Source organism: Larus michahellis, chromosome 11, assembly GCF_964199755.1.
Source record: "Larus michahellis chromosome 11, bLarMic1.1, whole genome shotgun sequence".
Taxonomy (NCBI): Eukaryota; Metazoa; Chordata; class Aves; order Charadriiformes; family Laridae; genus Larus; species Larus michahellis.
The window spans coordinates 15,043,196-15,063,204 of NC_133906.1; the positions used below are offsets into that span (position 1 = coordinate 15,043,196).

A 20,009-nucleotide genomic window follows, 5' to 3' on the forward strand; every position below is an offset into this window, starting at 1 on the left:
GGTATGTGGCAGGCTGGATTTCAAGGCTTTTGAAAGAAAAAGCAGATTTTTCCGTTGTTCTCAGGGAGCAGAGTCCAGCCCTAAGCCCAATGCCAGCCCGTAAGCTGCCTGTGATTTAATCTCTGCCCTGATTTACGCCCTAAGCCACAAAGTCCAGAGCCACAGCGCAGGGTGTTACGTGGCATCATGTTTCTTACCTACCCTGCCCCATGCCTTTACCAGCCCCACATCCGAAACTTGTTGGGGATGATGCTTTCCTGCGGGCATCTGGGTGCTGATGCCACGGACTTCGTGTGGAAAGGAGCTGGGGTGCCGCGGGACACGGCCGGAGCGATGCCTCATCCTCCTGCATCCCAGGGTTGTGCTGAGACACACGTTGGTGGCTGATGGTGCTGGAAGGGTTCATTGTAATCATCTCTTCTGCATAACACCAAGCCATGAGGCTTGCTATTAATTAATTCCGATGAAGCGTAGCTTTTGGAAAACACATGCAATCTTCGTTTTAAAATTTTCAGCGAGGAGGAATCTTCTCGTGGTATTAACGTTGCACTTCTCTTTAGCACGGGGATGATCCATCTCCAGCTTCCAGCCACTGCCCCGTGGTCCTGTCATTACCGCATCCCTGGCGTGGGGACACGGCCGAGCCCTCCCACTGTTCCATGGACCACACCAGGCTTTTCTGTGGCTCAGCATCCTCCCCGCATTTTTTTTGGCAGCCCCTTCTCGGTGATGTTGCACCCGTGACAGGCGCAGCGATAAAAATAGCTGCTCTGCTCCTACTCAGCATTGCTTTGGCTCCGTGTTCCTGGAGCACCTTCTGGCTGGTGCTGGACTGGGAAAGCGTGTGTAGCTGATAACCCCCCTTGTTTCCAGAGCTGCCCCTTGTCTGGGACAGAAGCCCTGTAGTATTTGCTCCTCGGAGCAGAATTGCACCTTCAGCTGCTCTAAAACCTCTAGGAATAAATAACTCGGAGCCAAGACTCTGCTAGAGATGCACACCTGGTCATAATTCCTGTTCTCCCCTGGATTTTGAGATCAGTCTGCCAGTTTATTCTCCTGGTAGTACGTACCAGGCTGGTTTTTGTCTGGTACTAAATCAGATGTTTTATAAAACTCTGTTACAGAAATGATTTATCTGTCAGATTTGGAGGCGCGTGAAACACACAGTTAAGCCTCTCTGAACCGTGTAGACTCGCAGCAATGATATTACCTCCCTTAGTTCCTTATTATCCCAATAATCTGTTCATGAAGTGCCTTTTTCCCCTTGGAAATCACTATCGGAGTCAATTTGTGCTTTGGGGCAACCTAAAGCCGTGTTATTGAGTCTGTTCTTGGCCAGGAAAGACAGAGGAAATGCTTTTCCCACGCTGGCGCATCTCCTCCTGCCCCCTCTGCCCCATCCCCACCTGCAGCACTGTCACTCGCCGTGATGGTGACCTGCAGCAGCAGGGTGAAAAGCTCCACTTTTTGGGGGGTAAACTTCAAAAAGTGGAGTTAACAAATGCCTGGGCTCAGTTTACAGCCCTGGGGGTCCTTATCGGCACTGCCCGCCCGCCTTCTGGAGGGACGTCGGAGCAGCCAGATCTAGAATTAATTACATCGCCTCGCTTAAAATAGTGACACAGCCTTGCGTCAGTGCCCAAGGCGGTTGTCTGCCACTCTCTGAAAAGCCTTTAAGTGTGAGTTATCGGGACCTGACGATTAAAAACTGTCTAGTTTTAGTAGGAGCTGTTTAATACAGTCATAAGTTACAGCCAAAGTGGAAAGTATTTTATCATCATCATTATGTGATACGGCTTATCATTTGGCTCTTCCCCAAGTACAGAAGAGAAATATTTATGAAACACTTTGGCTTCTCTGCATCCTGTGCAGTCGCAGCAGGTTGGGGAGCTCCGTGGGTGACCCGAGTCCTTTATTTCTCACTCTCTTGGCTCTAGACTTGTCCTTAGGATCACAGAATCATAGGGATCATAGAATCATAGTTTGGGTTGGAAGGGACCTTTAAAGGCCATCTAGTCCAACCTCCCTGCAATGACCAGGGACATCTTCAACTCGATCGGGTTGCCAAAAGCCCCATCCAACCTGACCTTGAATGTTTCCAGGGCTGGGGCGTGTGCAACCTCTCTGGGCAACCGGGGCCGGGGGCTCACCACCCTCACAGCAAAGAATTTCTTCCCAATATCCAATCTAAATCTCCCTCTTTCAGTGTAAAACTGTTCCCCCTCATCCCATGGCTCCCCTCCCTGCTCCAGAGTCCCTCCCCAGCTTTCCTGGAGCCCCTTGAGGGACTGGAAGGGGCTCCGAGGTCTCCCCGGAGCCTTCTCTTCTCCAGGCTGAACCCCCCCAGCTCTCTCAGCCTGTCCTCACAGCAGAGGGGCTCCAGCCCTCCCAGCATCTCCGGGGCCTCCTCTGGCCCCGCTCCAACAGCTCCGTGTCCTTCTGCTGTTGGTGCCCCAGAGCTGGAGGCAGCACTGCAGGGGGGTCTCCCCAGAGCGGAGCAGAGGGGCAGAATCCCCCCCTCGCCCTGCTGCCCACGCTGCTGGGGATGCAGCCCAGGCTGCGGGGGGTTTCTGAGCTGCCAGCGCATGTTGCCGGCTCGTGTTGAGCTTCTCATCCACCAACACCCCCAAGTCCTTTTCTTCAGGGCTGCTCTCCATCCCTTCATCCCCAGCCTGGATTGTTACTGGGGTTGCCCCAGCTCATGTGCAGGACCCTGCACTTGGCCTCGTTGAACTTCATGAAGTTCACGTGGGCCCACTTCTCCAGCCTGTCCAGGTCCCTCTGGATGGCATCCCATCCCTCAGGTGTGTCAGACACACCACACAGCCTGGTGTCGTCCACAAACTTGCTGAGGGTGCAGTCAATCCCATTGTATGTCACTGATGAAGATACTGAACAGTACTGGTCCCAGTATGGACCCCTGAGGAACAGCACTTGTCACCAGTCTCCATCTGGACATTGAGCTGCTGACCACTTCCCTCTGGATGTGACCATCCAACCAATTCCTCATCCACCAAGCAGTCCACCCATCAGAGTCCTTCCTCCTTTAGATTTATTGTCCTTTAGACTTACTGTCCTTTATGGTTCCTCCCTTCTCATTTATATTCATGACTATTGGTTTCCCTTTTTTACCTTTCGGTAGTTATTTTCGCTTCCCCTTTAGGCTGCGTTGGGTGTGTAACCAGTGTGGCCATCTTTCTCAATTGTGGGGTTGTGGCTTTTCAGCCCTCAGCTACCTCAGAGGTTTTCTCCCCACGGCATCTCTTACTTCTCCGAGTTGTCATGGCTCTGGTAGCTGTTGAGGAACGGGCAGGAGATGAGTGGGCAGATGCCCACACCGCAGAGCTGCTGGTGGTGGGGGCTCTGATGGAGCGGCCTGGTTGCCCCCGCTGCCCAACCTGGAGCCAGGCGGGTGCTTGGCATGATACTCAGCACATTTGTAGACTTAGCCTTTAATTAAAAGCCAGGACATACTGACGTATGAGTATCCGTGTGAAAATAGTGATGGTAGGAAGGAAGGAAGAACTTAACCTCGCTGTCTGTGATTGTGGAGCTGCTTTACATCTGTTTATTATCAGGATGCCCAGATGTGGTGGCCATAAGCCAACAGTAGTGTAAAAGGTGTGAGCGAAGGAGGAGGCCCTGGGGGATGCTCTGGGACTAACCCTCCTCCCTGGTCTCTCTGCAGGCGTGCTACGGCATCCTGAAGGTCCCCATCGGGAGCTGGCTGTGCCGGACCTGCGCCCTCGGGGTCCAGCCCAAGTGTCTACTGTGCCCGAAGAGAGGGGGAGCGCTGAAGCCCACCCGGAGCGGGACGAAATGGGTCCACGTTAGCTGTGCCTTATGGATACCTGAAGTAAGATGTTTTCCAACCTCCTCTTGACAGTGCGGGTGGGCACGGGCCTGGTTTCAAGTCTCAAGTTTGAACATCTTGTTCATTAATGGTCTAAATGGCAAGTCCAGTTTGCCTCGTCAAGCCGTGCCGAAGTCAGAGCTGCGATGCCGGTTGGTCATCGGGCTGTGTATTTAATTAGCAGCCAAGGGGCACCCTGTTAAGGGAGGACAAAGAGGTGGGGTGCAAAGGCACAGAGGTGGGGGGCATTCACAGGACCTGCCTGGCCCGGGTAAAGCTTATTTCACGTGCCCATCTGAGATACACAGCAATGTCCAAATGAAGAATTAGTTCAGAGAAAACACATGATTTTTTTCCTTCCATTTCATCCAGATCTGTTTCCAGGTTTGGGGGTTTGGTTGTTTTTTCTCCATATTACGAGCGACCCTGAAAAACAACAAATAAATCCATCGCTCGTTCAGACTGCCACAGACATCCCCCTGTAGGAGATTTGGGATGGTAACTGGTATTTACAGCTTCTCTTCTGTTTCGTGACCAGGTTAGCATTGGATGTCCTGAAAAAATGGAACCCATTACGAAGATCTCACATATCCCAGCAAGCAGATGGGCTTTGTCCTGCAGCCTTTGCAAGGAGTGCACTGGGACGTGTATTCAGGTACGTGATGCGGTCCCAGAGAAACTCAGAGCCCAGGGGTTGTGTCTGTAATAGCCACTGGAGATTCTCAAGATGTTGGTGGACACGATCCAGCCAAGGCTTATTCCCGCTCTCAGTAAACATAACGACAGGGAGCACGAGAGCCCGTGAGACATCATCAGGTGTTGCTTGCAATCATTTAATGTATTGAGCGCTAGGAATCTAGATGAACTTTCTTTGCATAACGCAGTGATGTTGCTGTAGTGACACTAATTACCGGGACTGCAAATGACCTTGGTTTGAAATCAGGAGGCTCCAGCAGAAAGGCTTGGCATAGGAGCCAGGAAGGTGAGATCCTCATGAGATACGTAGCCCAAGTACGTCCCAAACCAGTGGGGGTTGGCTGGGAAGCCGTTCATTTGGGGGAATATCGGGAAACCCCGGGATTAAGTGGTCCTCACTAGCCTGCTGGCTTGGAAAATAGAGTATTTACCGCGTATTGCATTCCCACATTTTCTCCACACCTAAGCAGACTGCTGCAGCCATCTGCCTGCCTGCTCTCCCCGCAGCAGCAGCGTGCTGACGAGGGGATGAGACGTTCTCATTTCAGACCAAAAGCAGGACGCTCCGGGCTTTCCTATTCCAAAAGCGGGACAGAGTTCCCTGGGCCGTGGTGTCTTTTCCCAGAGAGCAAAGAGCAGAAGCTCCCATCCGAAGTGCAGCGTGCTCAGCGTGAGAGCACCTGGGGAGCTTTGCTGCTCGTCTGCATCCGGTGATTCCCTCTGATTCCCACTGCTCTGCCAGTGTGATGTCCCTGGGGACAGGCTGGGGGATCTGCTGCTCCACAGTGCCGGTGCCTCTTGCTTTCGTTGGCACACCAGGCATCGGAGCAGCCTCGGCACGCAAGGGGGGTTGGAATAGCCATTAAGCTTTGAAAAGCTGGGAGAAAGTTTTGGGTGTGTATCAATCCTGACTGATCAGCTCCTGTACAGCGACGGGAGCTGCACCTCGGAGGTCGGTGTAGGCAGCAGAGACTGCTGGGGACCAGAAATAGCTGGCTGGTTGCAGAAGGGAGATAGGAATAGGAGGTCTGCAGGTTCTGCTGCGTTTGTGCAACTGCCTTGGGTTTAATGCTTTAAAAGGGAGCTATTTAAAAGCAATCCCCTTAGCTTGAAATGAAATCTCACAATACTTCTTTAAATCTCTAGCGTTGACTCACTTCTTTTTTGATGGCTCTGGGTGGATCTGCTTATTCACCCTGCCAGATGGAGATACTGTGTCATAACGGCAACCGCTTTCAAAGAACGGAAGGGCAGGGAAGGAGGCAAACAGGCTTGGCAGCATCAAAAAGAATTCAGCTTCTCACAGGCTTCATCCTCTTAGCGCCGGCATGGCACGGGAGCTGTGAGATCCCTGGGACTGGATGGATTTGCATTAAAGGTCACCTGAGATGGAACAGGAGTTTTATTGTCTTCTGTGCCGGCAGCTCACGGTTTATAAGTCTCCACAAGATTGTCACCAGAGCGTTTGCCGAGGCCACCCTAAGCACGCTCAGGATGGTTTGGCTTCAAGGAAAAGGGGGAGAAGGGGAAAAAAAAGCAGGCAGTGCCTTGTTTTAAGGATTTATGGGGTAAATCAGCGAGTTCACCCATAGATAAACAAACACGCTCGGTACTCATCAGCGGTACAGAGCTCTGTTTTGAAAGCTTATGTTTATGGAGCATATTTTTGATTACTGCCTGTTTATACAGGTGTAATCTAACTACTTTTGTCAGCGTTTCGGGTTTGTGACCCAGCTCTGAAAGGAGGAGGTTGTTTTCTGTTAAAGCGCTGAGCTTTTCTCCTTGGCAGGGGGAATCGGGTGCTCCAGGCGGGGCAGGCCTGGGGAAGGAGGGATATTGCTTCCAGGAGGGTTTTTTTCCAAGAGACTGGTTCGAACTAGGCTTTGCCGAAATGGGAGGTGAATTCTGGAAGGCAAGTTGGAGGAGCAGAGGACCGTTATCCCAGAGGGACGCGGGGATGCTCGGAAGCAGCACCGCCGCTTAAGAAAACACCCACCTCGACCGCATTTGCAGAGACCAGGGTGAGGTGATTTTGCATAAGAACCTTTCCACATCGGAGTATTTTTCCCCGTCCAAATTTGACCCTCAAAAGGGAAAAAACCCAGGGAAGCCTGAGGAAGGGCTCCCCACTGCTCTCCATGCCTCTGCCCTTGCTTTTCCAGTACAGAGCTGTGAACCCAGCGTAAGTCGGCGTGGCCATAGTTGAGCTGGAGCTCCCGGAGGCTGGGCAGGGATGCAGCCCTGGAGGCAGCTTTCCCGGCTCCCTTTAAGGGGAAATCATGACTTCATGGCGGTTCTTGTGGTCAGACATCAGGGGATGCCAAAGAGAGCTCAGCATCCAGCAGGAATTTCTCGTTTGCATTGCTGAGATGGAAAAGAGAGTGCCAGGAGCCGGGCTCCGGCATCGCCCGAGTCCTGGCCACAGTTGCTTGGGACCCGGCTCCCTCCTCCCCAACTCCCTCCTCTCTTGTCAGAGCAACTGGAAGAGCTCACCAAGGCCTTTCAACGCAGCGCTAAATGCCAGCTCTCTGTTAGTTGCTGGCAGGCTTCTCCAAAGGGCATGATCTTCTGCTGTCATCATCTCCCAGCTTTCTTTTTGTTGTTGTTTTTTGGAGACAAAGCCCTGGGAAGTTGTCCTCCACCACTCACTCGTTCATTATCCCTCCTCTGCCCTCTGCTGCCAGCTCCCCTTGGGCTGCTCGTGCCACCGGTCCCCATCCACTGGGATAACTGGTGTGGTGGTTCCCGGACCTGTCATCCGATTGTGCCTGGAGCCCTGAAAACTTACAGCTTGACATGGGGGGATGTCCTCAGCCCCCACCGTCCTCAGCCCCCCATCCTCCGAGGGTGCCTGCGATGCTGAAGTCGCCTATTTCGGCTGAGAAGCGTTACCAGGATCCAGACCATCTGCGGTCACTAGAAAACACGTGGTGGTTTTTGTGAGGGCGCAGAAGTGTTGTGGCTGATGGCTTGGCCGGAGTTCAGCACCGGTAATTAATTTTTCCTTCCTGAGTTCCCCTCGCAGTTCTGTTGGAGGAGCCGCTTCCTTCCCCTCCGGCCCCAAACGGCAGCGGAGCAGCTCTGTAAAGCTGGTAAACTCCTTGGCAAATAAATTCATCCCTTTACTTCTTCCCAATAAGAGTGGTTTGAGGACTAATTAACAGCCCACGTTAATCTCTGATGCGGTTTGCACCCTCTCTCTCGAAATTCTGTTTGGGGATGGATTTGCCTGGATAAGCAAAGTATGCTGAAATCCTTGAATGAAAGGTGCTGTCAGATAACGAAGCACGGTCGATAATGAAGCAGACTCGGGGACCACACCAGTCTTTTGAGCCTGGTTTATTCTGCATGGCAGATCCCTCCCTCCCTCACAGAACAGCTTCGTTCCAGCACCGTTCTGGGGTGGATCAATATGTTTTTATTGTCAGTTTATGCAAGGTCCTTGGGTAACTGTGGCCGACCAGGTACCTTTCTTCATTGCCCTGTCAGCTGAGCTGCCTAATTATTTTCTGTTCGCATTTTGGGCACGGTTTCTGACAAGTACCGCTTGCCATCTGTCGGAGGAGAGATCCAGGATGGGTGTCATTCCATTTGCTTTATTCCTAAAGTGGAGTGATGGTCGTTCCTGTTGGCGGGACGTTGTCCTGGCAGAAGCCACAGCTGTTTTGCTGATGCCGTTATTAGCACTGGTGACAGAAACAGGAGGGAGGGGACATCGCTGCGTGGCTTTCCTTAGCTCGCATAGTTCATCGATGGCGATGAGTCCTCCGTGTCCGCTTTCTCTGCCATAGATCTTTGTGTCCGTAACAGTGCAAAAGGATGCTGTAGGTTGAAGCACCCCAAGCTGTTACAACAGAACAGCCAGGATGGAGCACGTCAGGAGTACATCGAGAGTATATCAGGAGTACATCGAGAGTATATCAGGAGTACATCAAGAGTATATCAGGAGTACATCAGGAGCTCCGTAGCTCCGTACAGTGCCATTACCATCTTGGCCACCAAAGAAAAAAGCTCAATCACAGACACCTCCAGCTGGCAAAGGCCTCCAGCCTGGAAGCTCGTCCCACCTCCTTGCATTAATGCTTGCCCCATGGCTGCGGGAGCGAGCGCCTGCGCTGTAAAAGCCAGTGCCTGATGATACTGCCTGCACCAAGGAAATCGGGGTGCTGCAAGTCAGGCTGGGCTCCCTCTGTCCCTCCTTCTTTACGAGAAATAAATACTTGAGAACGGACACGGTGTTTGTGCCACGTGGGTGGCTGGGACAGGCCTTGTCCCCTGGGATGGCCATGGCAGGAACCCGCTGCCCATCCCGGATTTTGCACGTTAGCAGCTATTTTCACGAGCAATTTCAGGCTGGTATTAGGACACATTTAAAGAGGGTAAGTGGGGCGGTAGGAGTTAATAATCTTCTTGTGTTTGGTGCCTGCAGGAGTTAGTGCCCAGCATGGCTGGCCGGAGCCGTGGCAGGGGCTGCATCCAGCTCTTCCCGCTGGTTTCAGAGGCTTTGGAGCAGGGCCTGGAGAGCCCTGGAAGTAGAGGACTTGGACACTGCTTGCCTACGCTTTTCTTGGCCCTGGCAAGAAAGCAAGTCTCTCGCTTTCATAAGCAGCAGCGGGTTCATAAACAAAGTCAAGGGAAAATAGCTAAAAGCAGCAATGTCAAAAGTTCACACGCTGGGTGACTGAGCAAGAATTCAGGGCTGAGGGGACGAAGATAAAAAGCCATAAAACTTCTGTTCCTCAACTACTACCAGAATATTTTTATATTTTTTTCTCTTTTTGAGAATTAAAGTGCAGCAAAGCCCCAGTAAAACTCTGCAGCATCCCAAATACTTTGTCATCAACATCCAGGAAATTTCCCGTGCCTCCGCCTGGTCCTTCAGGCCACGACTGCATCTTCATCCCCTACAAGAACAAGTCTTCTATAAACGCTGAAATACGGTGCCTACAGTAATAGGCCACTTAAAGTGTCTCATTATTGCAGTTTAACTGGTCATTAGCAGCTGGAATAGACTGATTTCTTATGGGTTATGGTTGAAATAATTACCTGGCACTCTGAGCCGTTAAAAACCAGTTAATGAGTAGAGGGGGAGAAGGTACTGTCGTGGACACGGGCACAGCACTGGCTGGTGGGGGGTGGTGCTCTGTAGGAAACCAGGCTGAGATTTGTTGCCTGTGGGATCCAAAGTCGTTTAAGCGTGAGATGAGGGAAATCGTTAAAAATTTAATCTGATACAAATCTGACAACAGTCTGGCCACTGTACTAGTTCTAAAAAGTCCGTTTTGTGAAGTTTTCCTCTGTATATGTTGAGTTGCCTTTTTTTTTTTTTTTCTTATTTTTTAATGGAGCTATTAGAGGCCGTATGATTTCCAGAGGAGAAAGGCATCGTGCTCCGGGAGCGTTGGCTGCTTCTGAGATACCACGTTCACTCATAAACCTTGACGTGTTCTGTATGCTTTCACTAAAAATGGCAGATTAGCTTTAGATGCAGTAACAGAGTGGAGGAGTTTAAGGGTGAAATACAGGTGAAAATTTCTCCATCAGGAGAAATCCATTGCCAGTCTTTGAGCATCCCGTCGGCCCGTGCTGGTGTCTATGGCTGTTGACATGTCTTTTTGGAAGAACCACTGAAAGCTCCTGTTGATGGTAGGTGAAAGATGAGCAGGGCCTGTCACAGAGGAGGGTTAAAGCAGGTAAGATGGGAAGGTGCTCGCTGATATTTGGTCAACCTTGGGTTTCTTCTGCTTGGGTTTATGGTGTCTGGCTCATGGCTGTGTAAGACTTGGGCAATACAGGTGTTCCTCCATAAGGAGTGCCTGTAGTTCAGCATCCATCTCTTCGTGGTAGGTGTTGTCTCTCAGATGGGTGTCACAGCTTTTGTAGTAAGCCTTGTGGTCCAGTTGCTAAGCAGCTCCCCCACCGATGATGCTTTGGCCTGGCCGTTAAGCCCTGTCCTTCTACCCGCAGTGCTCCATGCCCGCCTGCGTCACCGCGTTCCACGTCACCTGCGCCTTCGACCACAACCTCGACATGCGGACTATTCTAGCAGACAACGATGAAGTGAAGTTCAAGTCCTTCTGCCTTGAGCACAGCACCGGTGCCACCAAGCTGCCCGAGGAGGCACGGACAGAGCCCGACCAAGCCCAGCTGGACTTGGAGAAGGTCACGCTGCGGAAGCAGAAGCTCCAGCAGCTGGAGGAGGACTTCTATGAACTCGTGAAGCCTTCGGAGGTGGCGGAGAACCTTGACTTAAGCGAATCGCTGGTGGATTTTGTCTACCAGTACTGGAAGCTGAAGAGGAAAGCAAATTCCAACAAACCGCTGCTGACACCAAAAACAGATGAGGTGGACAACTTGGCCCAGCAAGAACAGGATGTTCTCTACCGACGCTTAAAGCTCTTCATGCACCTCAGGCAAGACCTGGAGAGGGTGAGTACAGCTTTTCCTTCAATGGTGTACCCAGATGCTCCATCAGGGCTGCTTTAATGTGTGCTGGCGCCTGCAGACAGAACGAGCCCTGTTCCCTCTTGACTCAGTTCAACTCCCCTAACAGTTGCATCCCTTCAGCTAGAGCGTTATTCAGGAGATGAGGAGCACATACTCATCTCCCCACTTCCCCTTATCCCCAGGCGAGCCTTTTGAAATGTGGTGGATCACATGGACCATCCAGTCGGCTCCGGTGCTCAGCATGTGCGTGTCATCGCTGCCAAAATGCTGACACTGATGAAATAAGTTAGTGGTGGTCTCAGCCGGGGGTTCAAAAGAGCAAATGTCTGCGGGGAGAGGTGCATCGGCGGGACCGGGTGGCTGGGAGGCAGATGATGCTGCAGCTTCTATCCACTATATCTTAATAGTCTCAAACCACAAAATTATCCTGTGCTGCCCCTCAGATGCTTTCCAGCAGCAAAGCACAGGAACACTTAATTTATTTACTTACTTTAAACATCAAAGACGAGGGAATGGCAGGAGTGAGATGCAGGGCCAGCGGGACTGGGCATTCCCTGCCCTGCTGCAGCCGAAAGTGGGTCGGCTCCTCAGGGAGCTGCCAGCGGAGGCAGAGCCGTGCCGGAGGATGGAGCTGGGGGAGGTAGGCAGGGGATGGAGCCGGAGGATGCAGGCATCCGCAGCTCCCCGCGGCACAGGGCATCCTTGCGCAGGGGAGGGACCAGCCGCCACCACAGCAGCTTTTTGGGGGAGCAGCGGTGCCAAAGCGATGCCGGAGCCCCCCCGGGCTGCACTCGCTGCAGCACCACACTGCCTGCCCGCGGATTTGGCTGCCATGGCTGCAGGGAGGGAAGGAGCAGGGACGGGGCAGAGGCAGGCTGGAGTGGAGGAGGAGGGGCGGCGAAGGCGAGAGGCAGCGAGGGGAGGAAGCCCAGGGGAAGAAGCACAGCGCCCAGCGTGAGACTGCAGGGGGGGGATGGGCACCGTTGCTGTGGGGGGACACGGGCACAGCACGGGGACAGGCAGGGCAGGGCTGCGGAGCCTGGCATGCAGGGGCCGAGCTCCCAATCCTCCCCTGCTTAAAACCCGAGCCCTGTCTGGTTCCCCCTCTCCTGCTCCTGCCAGAGGGGTGAATCCATGGCTCCTCCTTGGGTCCCTTCTTGACAGCACACCCGGGGTGCAAAAACCATGGGAGGGCTCAGGATGTCGCTGGGGGCAGGCAAGGAAACAGGAAAGCAGGAAAATAACATTGCTTTGACACAGTGGAGGTGGTGCTGTGGTGCCCTGAGCCGGGGGCTGAGGGTGCTGCAGGGGATGTGCTGCTCCCTGGGAGGCGAAGGTGGCGGTGATGCTGCCCCTGCCTGCCCCTGCCTCTCCCTGCCTGCCCCTGCCTGCCCCTGAACCCTCTCTCCAAAAGCTGCTGTGGGTCTGCGGCATAATTTAACCCATGGGGAGGAAGGCAGCGCGGGTGAGCACTGTGTTCGTGCCCAGCTGGGGTTTCAGCTCTGGACCAGCCCCGCCATGCCCCTTGCTGCACCCACCTCCCCGCCTGGGTCTTGGAGCCTAAGAGCCTTCTCCTGTGTGAAGGCAATTGGATTTCAAGTTACTGGTCTCTTTTCTGTGGCCCTGTCAGCCTTCATCCCCGTGGGCATCATTGCCATCGCTCTGCCATCCTGTCCCTCCTTTGCTCCTGCCTTTGCTGCATCGTTCCCGTCGCTGTGTTGGGCTGGGCTGGTGCCACCCTTAAGGGGTCTCCAGCACCAAGTGGGCAACAGGCTGCTGTTGCCGGATCCGGGAAGTTCAGCTCACTTTTTTCCCCTCATCTGCTTCTCTATATTGTAAATCTAAACCAGGCTGCTCTTCCTCCCTCTGCTTCCACGTGCTCCCGGCCTGACTTCCCTGGCTGCAGGGAGCCACTGCGCATCGCTGTGCACAGCGCTTTGCGCCGGGAGCTGCCTCATTCAAAGTCAACGGCACGGCAGCTTCTCTTTGATTTCTTTGTGTCAAAACTACGGGTTTTACCAGATTTCTCATTTTCCGGAGTTGCCTCCAGGCTTCGTGGGATCATTCCCCCATTCAGCCTTTGCTTGGCAGCTCCCTGCCAGGTTTCCCGGCCTGGCCCTGGAAAAGCTGTTTGTTTACTCTTCTTCCAAGAAGGGGAACAATAAACACTGGCCGGATCAAAGTCCAGTGCTCAGATGGGTGATAGGGTTTTAAATCCCACAGCTGCCAGTGCATCCCAGATCCCGTCTGCCGGCGCTGTTCACAGCCGCCCCGTTTCCCTTGAAAATAGTGAGGCATCACATCAAATAGGGGTGGGAGAAGAGCAGCCTGGAGGGGTGGCCTTCAAAGGGTGTCTATGAGGCATCGTGTTGCTATTTTAGTGTTTCCAGCAATTAATCTGGCAGGGATGGTTGTGATTTCAGGGGCCGATAATGGTATCTGGATCCGAGAGCTGGGGAGGCAGGAGTGGCAGGGCAGATGAAGCGGGGGGAGCCGGGATGATGGCGTTTCCCTCTGCCAGCTCTGAACCGCTGTCATTTCTGTACTTCAGAGCATCAGCAAATTAAAGCTATTGCCTGGGAATCCTAATACAGTCCCCCCATTTTCTTTTTGACCTTTTTTAACCTTCTCCCCTCCCCTCCCCTCCCCTCCCCACCACTCTCCTCTCCTCTCCTCTCCTCTCCTCTCCTCTCTCCTCTCCTCTCCTCTCCTCTCCTCTCCTCTCCTCTCCTCTCCTCTCCTCTCCTCTCCTCTCCTCTCCTCTCCTCTCCTCTCCTCTCCTCTCCTCTCCTCTCCTCTCCTCTCCTCTCCTCTCCTCTCCTCTCCTCTCCTCTCCTCTCCTCTCCTCTCCTCTCCTCTCCTCTCCTCTCCTCTCCTCTCCTCTCCTCTCCTCTCCTCTCCTCTCCTCCCCTCCCCTCCCCTCCCCTCCCCTCCCCTCCCCTCCCCTCCCCTCCCCTCCTTTCTCCTTTCTCCTTCCCTTTTCCCTTTCCCTTTCTTTTTTTTTTCCCAAAAGAGCATTTTCCAAGGGCTGGTTGTTTGAATTAGCTTTAACAAAAAAACAATTAGTTCCCAGTCTTTCATACCAGTGTCTAAGCTTGGCTTGGGGAAGCGGCGCTGGGTGGTGTTTAGCTGTGTAAGCATGTGTAAATACCAGCAGTCTCCAAGCAGAGCACAAGGAATGTTTTCTTCCAGGAATATCAAATCATAGAGAAGAGATACCGCCCAGACACTTGGAGATGCAGGTTGCCAGAGGCAGTTGTTTTCCTCATAAAGAAATTTTAGTTTGATGTTTTCTCCCATCCAGAACCAAAAAAAAAAAAAGAGAATGTAGTGAAATATACAGCATAGAGCTCGCTGCTTTGTATTTGCAGCCAGGGGATTCAACAACAAAAAAAAAAAGAAAAAGAGCAGCTTTTTCTCCTATATACCTAAGTGTTTCTGAATTGTCCTTAGGTAAGATCGATGCCATTAGGGGATGCCACAGTCGTCCTGCTGCCGTCACAGCCTTTGGTGGCAGACACTGGGTGAGCGTGGGACGAGGTCCTGGCTTGCTCCATCACTGTGAGGGGCACAAAGGCTCCCGACCCTGGAAGGACAGTCCCCCAAGCCTGGAAATACCCCAGCCTTCCTCTGTACAGAGGCGTTGGAGGATGAGGAGGGGGAGGAAGCGGAGACATCAGGGTCACACCTGAGCGTGGACATGCCCACGCACATCACTGCCCGTGCCTCCACTCAGGCCACCTCCTCCGTCCCTTATTGCAGGCAGTTTTGCTCTTTCACGGCATCAGGAAGCGGAGTAAACGCTGTCAAATCCTGTTAGCAGCCATTAGCGTTTTCTGTTTTGTAGCCGAAACCCTCCGTTTCCTCCAAAAGCCTCGATGCCCGCCGCAGCCATGGCGACAGAGCCCGGCTCTCCGGCCACCCTTACACGGGGCTGGCAAAAAATGTGACGCTGAAATTTGTCACCAGGCAGATGCCAGCGGGTATCACACACGTGTCGGGGCTGCTGGGGGCGGGGGGGGTATCAGCAACCCTGTGTGATGAGCAGGGTTTAACCGCTGCTGCTGTAGCATTTGTGCCTTGTGCTTTGCCGTTTGCACTTAGGGCTTCCCTCTTGGTTAATAAAATTTCCTGCGCCGGGAGCAAATGCACCAGCGGTTTGCAGGGAGAGGCGGAGCAAGCAGGAGAAGCGCGGAGGGGAGGATGCTGGCCAGATCCGAGGCAGGGGAGCCACACCGGTACGTGGCTACTGGGCCAGCATCACCTGGGTATTTTGCTGTGTTTTCTATCCTACGTGCTGGCATTTGCTTTAGGGCAACAGGTAGTTTTGTGAGGCTCTGACGTCCAGCACATCGGTAGCCTCATACCTGCAGCTCCGTCCCGGCTGTGCCCCTTCCCTGCCCTGGCTGTGGGAAGAGTGTTGCGTGAAAGGGGCAAAGCGGTTTTGGCAGAAAATAAACCCCCTTGCGTTCTAACACTCCTCACCGAGGTGGGAGGCCAGGTTCGGCTAGATTTAAATTCTGAGCGATGTCCAATTCAGGGCTATCAGTCCAATCGCGTTTAATATGTATTAAACTATTACGATTTGGATACACTAATAGTGGACTGCACCTTCGGTCTAGTCGTGCTCCTGAACTAGCACGGCCACTCTCCAGTCTTTGGTCGCGTTCAGTGAGAAACCGAAATGACTAGCTACTTTAAAAGTGCAGTTTATTTAAACAACGGGTATATAGGTTCTTAGGATTGCTGGTGATAAATACGCTGTCTGCAAAGCACGTGCAAATGAAAGTATACAAAACGCGTGACAAAGTTATAAACAATACAGCCTGGCTATAAATGTAGGAAAGAGATTCTCTAGAGAAATTTCTTAAGTTTCCCGAGAAAGCACTTGGTATAATCGGAGTCTTACCCAAAGGCGTCCCTATGGGGGGGAAGAGAGGCTCAGCCCGTCGGCTGATCCCGGAAATCAGTGATGTAATTCTTTGCAATGGTGTTTTCCCTCGGTATCCCCCCTCTCTCGGGCTATTTTTATACTATTTTTTATCTTCAAGGTGGAGTTTGAGTGACTTTAGTCATACATACTTTTATTATGATTGGTGTAAAATTCTCTCGCTTCACAATTAAAGGTACAGTTTACGAGAAGTTCAGGGCGCAGGCTCAAGAAGGAGCGGTTGCACCTTGGAGGCGGGTAGCCTTCGGGATGGAGGTGCGTTTTGGTATTATAATGACATTATAATGAGCAGAGTTCACGCAGAGGACAGCATTTCATCAAAATTTGACAAAATGTTGCCTCCGAGTATGGAGCGGGCAGCTAATCGGCAGCTTATCTGTTTCATGGTATCATCCCATTCCTGTATCTGCTATATATCATAAGGTAAAGCCGCGGAATAATTGCATCCCGTCCCATACCTCGTGTAGCTTGACAAGCATCCTTATCAGGGAACCACAGGGGTTGTGTTCTTTGTGCCAGCTGCGGCTGTTTTCTACCTCAGAAGCCTCTTGATTTTATACTTTTCCTTAATGTGTGAACAATGCTGTACTTTTGTATTTTTAGCCAACTTAGTAATTATTCCACAAAGAGCATCTCTCCCTCCCTGTAAAAGGAGCAGTTTGTGGGTAAGAGCTGGTGTATTGACCCGGGACACCGAGGTACCTCTTAGCATTTGGCATTTTTTTGCGCAGGTTTCTGTCTCTGGTGCAAACAGGGCACGTGTGTGGTGCCACTGCTGGGCTGCGTGAGGCTGGGATGCTCGGGGCTCTGTGTGTCTGCTGGGCCTCTCCGTAACTATATTATAACGCCGCTTCTACAGCATCTTCCCTTCCGAGGCTTTCCAAACCCTTTAGAGACATTAACTTCTTCATATAGGTCTGTGAGAATTAACAGGAGGTTCAGACAGCATTCTGTGTCCGCACCATTGCCGTGCCTGGGTATGATCACAAAATAATTTTCCTGTTTCTCCTGGCTCTGTTCCCCTTTTGTGCATCTTGGTCACTTTGTGTTTATTAACAGCAGAGTTAAAGGATGTGCTGCAACGAGTACTGAAGGTTAACCCTGACGGTTCGGAGCAGCCGAGCAGCGCGCTCGGCCCCGTTTGACACCCCACTGTGTTATTCGGGCTGAATTTGTGGCCTCAAAAGCACCGACGGCAAAGTGCAAACCCTGCCTGTGAATCCAGGCCAGCGATGGGAGAAGTTATAGATCAACTTGCTTATCGTTTATGTTCACAACAAGACAGGAGAGAGGGGGAGAGAGACCTGTCCCCCTGCCTAGGGAGGGTTTTGGACCCAGGGCTGCCCCAGCGCCCCCGGGCAGGATGGTCCCAGTTTGCTGCTGCCCCAAGCTCTGGGAGCGGTGGTGGCCGAGCTGTGCCCCGTGCCGGGACAGAGGCTGCAGGAGCCGCGGTTGGGGTTTCCAAGGTGGCTGCTGTAGTTCGGTGTGGGGGGGTTCGGGGTGGCCGGCGTCTGCAGGGCTTTGCAGGGAGACCTGGTGCCACAGAGGGACGTGCTGGTGGCGTAAGCCAAGGCATGTCTCTGGAGATGCCATGCTCCTTACGGCTTTAATACGCTCAGTGAGTGTGCTGGAGAAGCCGACCAGCCCTCCTCATATCCCCCCCATGGGGTCCTGGCTGTCGGAGCCAGAACATTTAGGCTTTGGATCATTCACTGCATGGTTTCGTCCCATATATACTACTCAGTTTCGATCAGGAGCCCTCAACCCTAGTCCTGGCGCATCCAAAGAGCCCTGGTGGGAGTTTTGGTGTGGCGCGGATGATGGTGAGATGAAGAGGACCGAGACCCAGGGAGCAGGGATTTCCCCGGGCGGCAGAAGCAGCCACGCAGCTTGAGGGGACCCGCTTCGAGCCCTGCCTAATCCAGACGCTGTTTCTTGTGTTTCTGTAGGTTAGAAATCTCTGTTACATGGTGACGAGACGGGAGAAAATGAAACACACCATTTGTAAACTCCAGGAGCAGATCTTCCATCTCCAGATGAAGCTTATTGAGAAGGATCTTTACCCAGGTCAGTACTGCTTACCAGAGCTTCTTCTCCCAAACGCTCTCCCTGCCGTCCTCTGAAGCCATGCCCAAGCCTCAGCCCCCACCCCAAGGGAACCAGAGCTGCCCCCTCCCCTGCCGTCTTACTTAAGCACGGTCCGTGTGTTGACTCTTTGCCCATCTCCAGTTTTCTTCAGAAATGCACAGTAAAGCCATACCCCGGGTGACCGGAGTGTTGAAGCGCCTTGTTTACACAGATCCCTCTCCATCCTCCTCTCCCCAGGAATCGGTCAGAAAGACCGAGGTTTGGTTAGGTGGTGATGCTAAGGCAGCGTTTTGGTGACTTTTGTGGAGCAGGAGCCGTTTGGGAGGAGATGGCAGATCCTGGGCACGGGGCTGCAGATGCCGGGGCTGGTCCGGGGCAGCTGGCTCCCTGGCACGGGCCAGCAGCCCTCGCGCTGGACTCGTTGCAGATGCCTTTGGCTTCGTCAAGAATGAGAGGTTAAGCTGCTGGTGGGGTGTCTGTTGCTCCTAGAGACCAGCTGCTTTAGCTCTGGTCGGCTGCGGTTCCTCTGCCCCCCATCCCTATTAGTGAGGAACGTCATGCCACTGCATGCAAAGCCTCTGGCGCTTTTTTTTAAGGGGCTGAAATAAAGTTGATTCCCTCCTGTCCTTTTTTTTTTTTTTTTTTTTTCCCTTTTGCACAAGCGGTGCCGGAGCCCACAGCTCCTGCTCCCTCCTCCTTTCCCATCGGTGGCAGCTCAGACCAAAGCCTGTGGCTGCAGAACAGTTTTTCCAGCAGCAGCATCTGGCGCTTTGGCAGGCTCTTCCGACGGTTGTTGTGTTTGTGGCTTTGGAGTTGCGTTTGAAGCCATCACATGGTTGGGGTTTCTTCAGGAACCGTCTGGGCTGAGCTTTCTTTGACAAAAGTTTCCTTTGACTGAAGTTTTGGAGGCTGGGAAATGCGTACGTTGGGATGTTTGTGACTCTGAGCCTCTGCAAATTCCTCTCAATGGCTGGAGCCGGGCGGCAGTGTGGGGCAGGAGTGGCCGGGACCCCAGGGATTGCTCCGGGGAGATGTGGGTCCTGTAAGTCTTAGTCCTCGTGACACAGATCAGTGACACTGCATTGCTCCATATGTCCTGGCTGAACCAGATATACGAGATACATGAGCTATATGAGGCTCAGATATATGAGGCTCTGAGCAACCTGATCTAGTTAAAGGTGTCCCTGCTCACTGCAGGGGGGTTGGACTAGATGACCTTTAAAGGTCCCTTCCAACCCAACACATTCTATGGATCACCAGCCTGGGCACACACCAAGTGGTGTTCCTGGCTGTTCCCGCCCCATGGTGGTGCTCCCGGCAGTGATGCTGCTGGAGGGAGCTCCAGCTTGGGAATACAGGCTGGATAAAAGACAAGAGCAGCAAACTCAGCTCCTGACGGCAGATGCCATGCGCTGTTGCCACCGAGCTGTGAGGGTTTTGCGGGGATCACAGGGACCTCGTGATGCCCTTCAGTGCAGCTGGGAGAACCTGGTTTAGCATTTGCAGCTCTCAGAAGGAGACGGGCGCGGGGTAGTTTGCCAGGAAAGCTTTTTGAGCTCACCTCCCTCACAAAGGGGGTGTTAGATGGTTGGAAATGCCCCTGGGGACCTGCGTTCCCCAAAATGTCCTGGGGAGTCTGACCGCCGGTGCTTGCCTGACCCTGGCTGTATTGCAACGAGGGGGTGGGAGTCGGCAGCTCCTGCCGGGACCCTCCCCAGTGGGGAGGGATGGCAGCTGGCAGGAGGGAGATGTGCCAGCGCTGTGCCATTGCCCTTCCGGAAAATGTTACGCGTGTACTCGGGGGAAAGCACGACTGCCATTACCATCATGTTTGCTCTGCCTAAAGGTGAGTGATAGAGACAAACCCGCGGTGAGAGGGTGACTGGGGCGGCGATGGGTGTGCAGGCGGGGGGGTTGCTTCGTACGTTTTGATGCACATGTTTTTCTGTCCTGCCCCAAATGGTTGGCGTTTGC

General features: G+C 53.0%; 1 protein-coding gene across 2 annotated transcripts in view; it reads left to right on the forward strand.

Moving 5' to 3' along the window:
* Nucleotides 1-20,009, forward strand: part of JADE2 (jade family PHD finger 2) — an 88,004-nt gene that overhangs the window by 58,063 nt on the left and 9,932 nt on the right. For both annotated transcript variants that reach the window (XM_074604193.1, XM_074604194.1), the window contains exons 7-10: nt 3,689-3,856; nt 4,392-4,508; nt 10,517-10,978; nt 17,897-18,014. In XM_074604193.1, the coding sequence (XP_074460294.1) occupies nt 3,689-3,856; nt 4,392-4,508; nt 10,517-10,978; nt 17,897-18,014 (865 nt within the window). The remainder of the gene's footprint in view (nt 1-3,688; nt 3,857-4,391; nt 4,509-10,516; nt 10,979-17,896; nt 18,015-20,009) is intronic.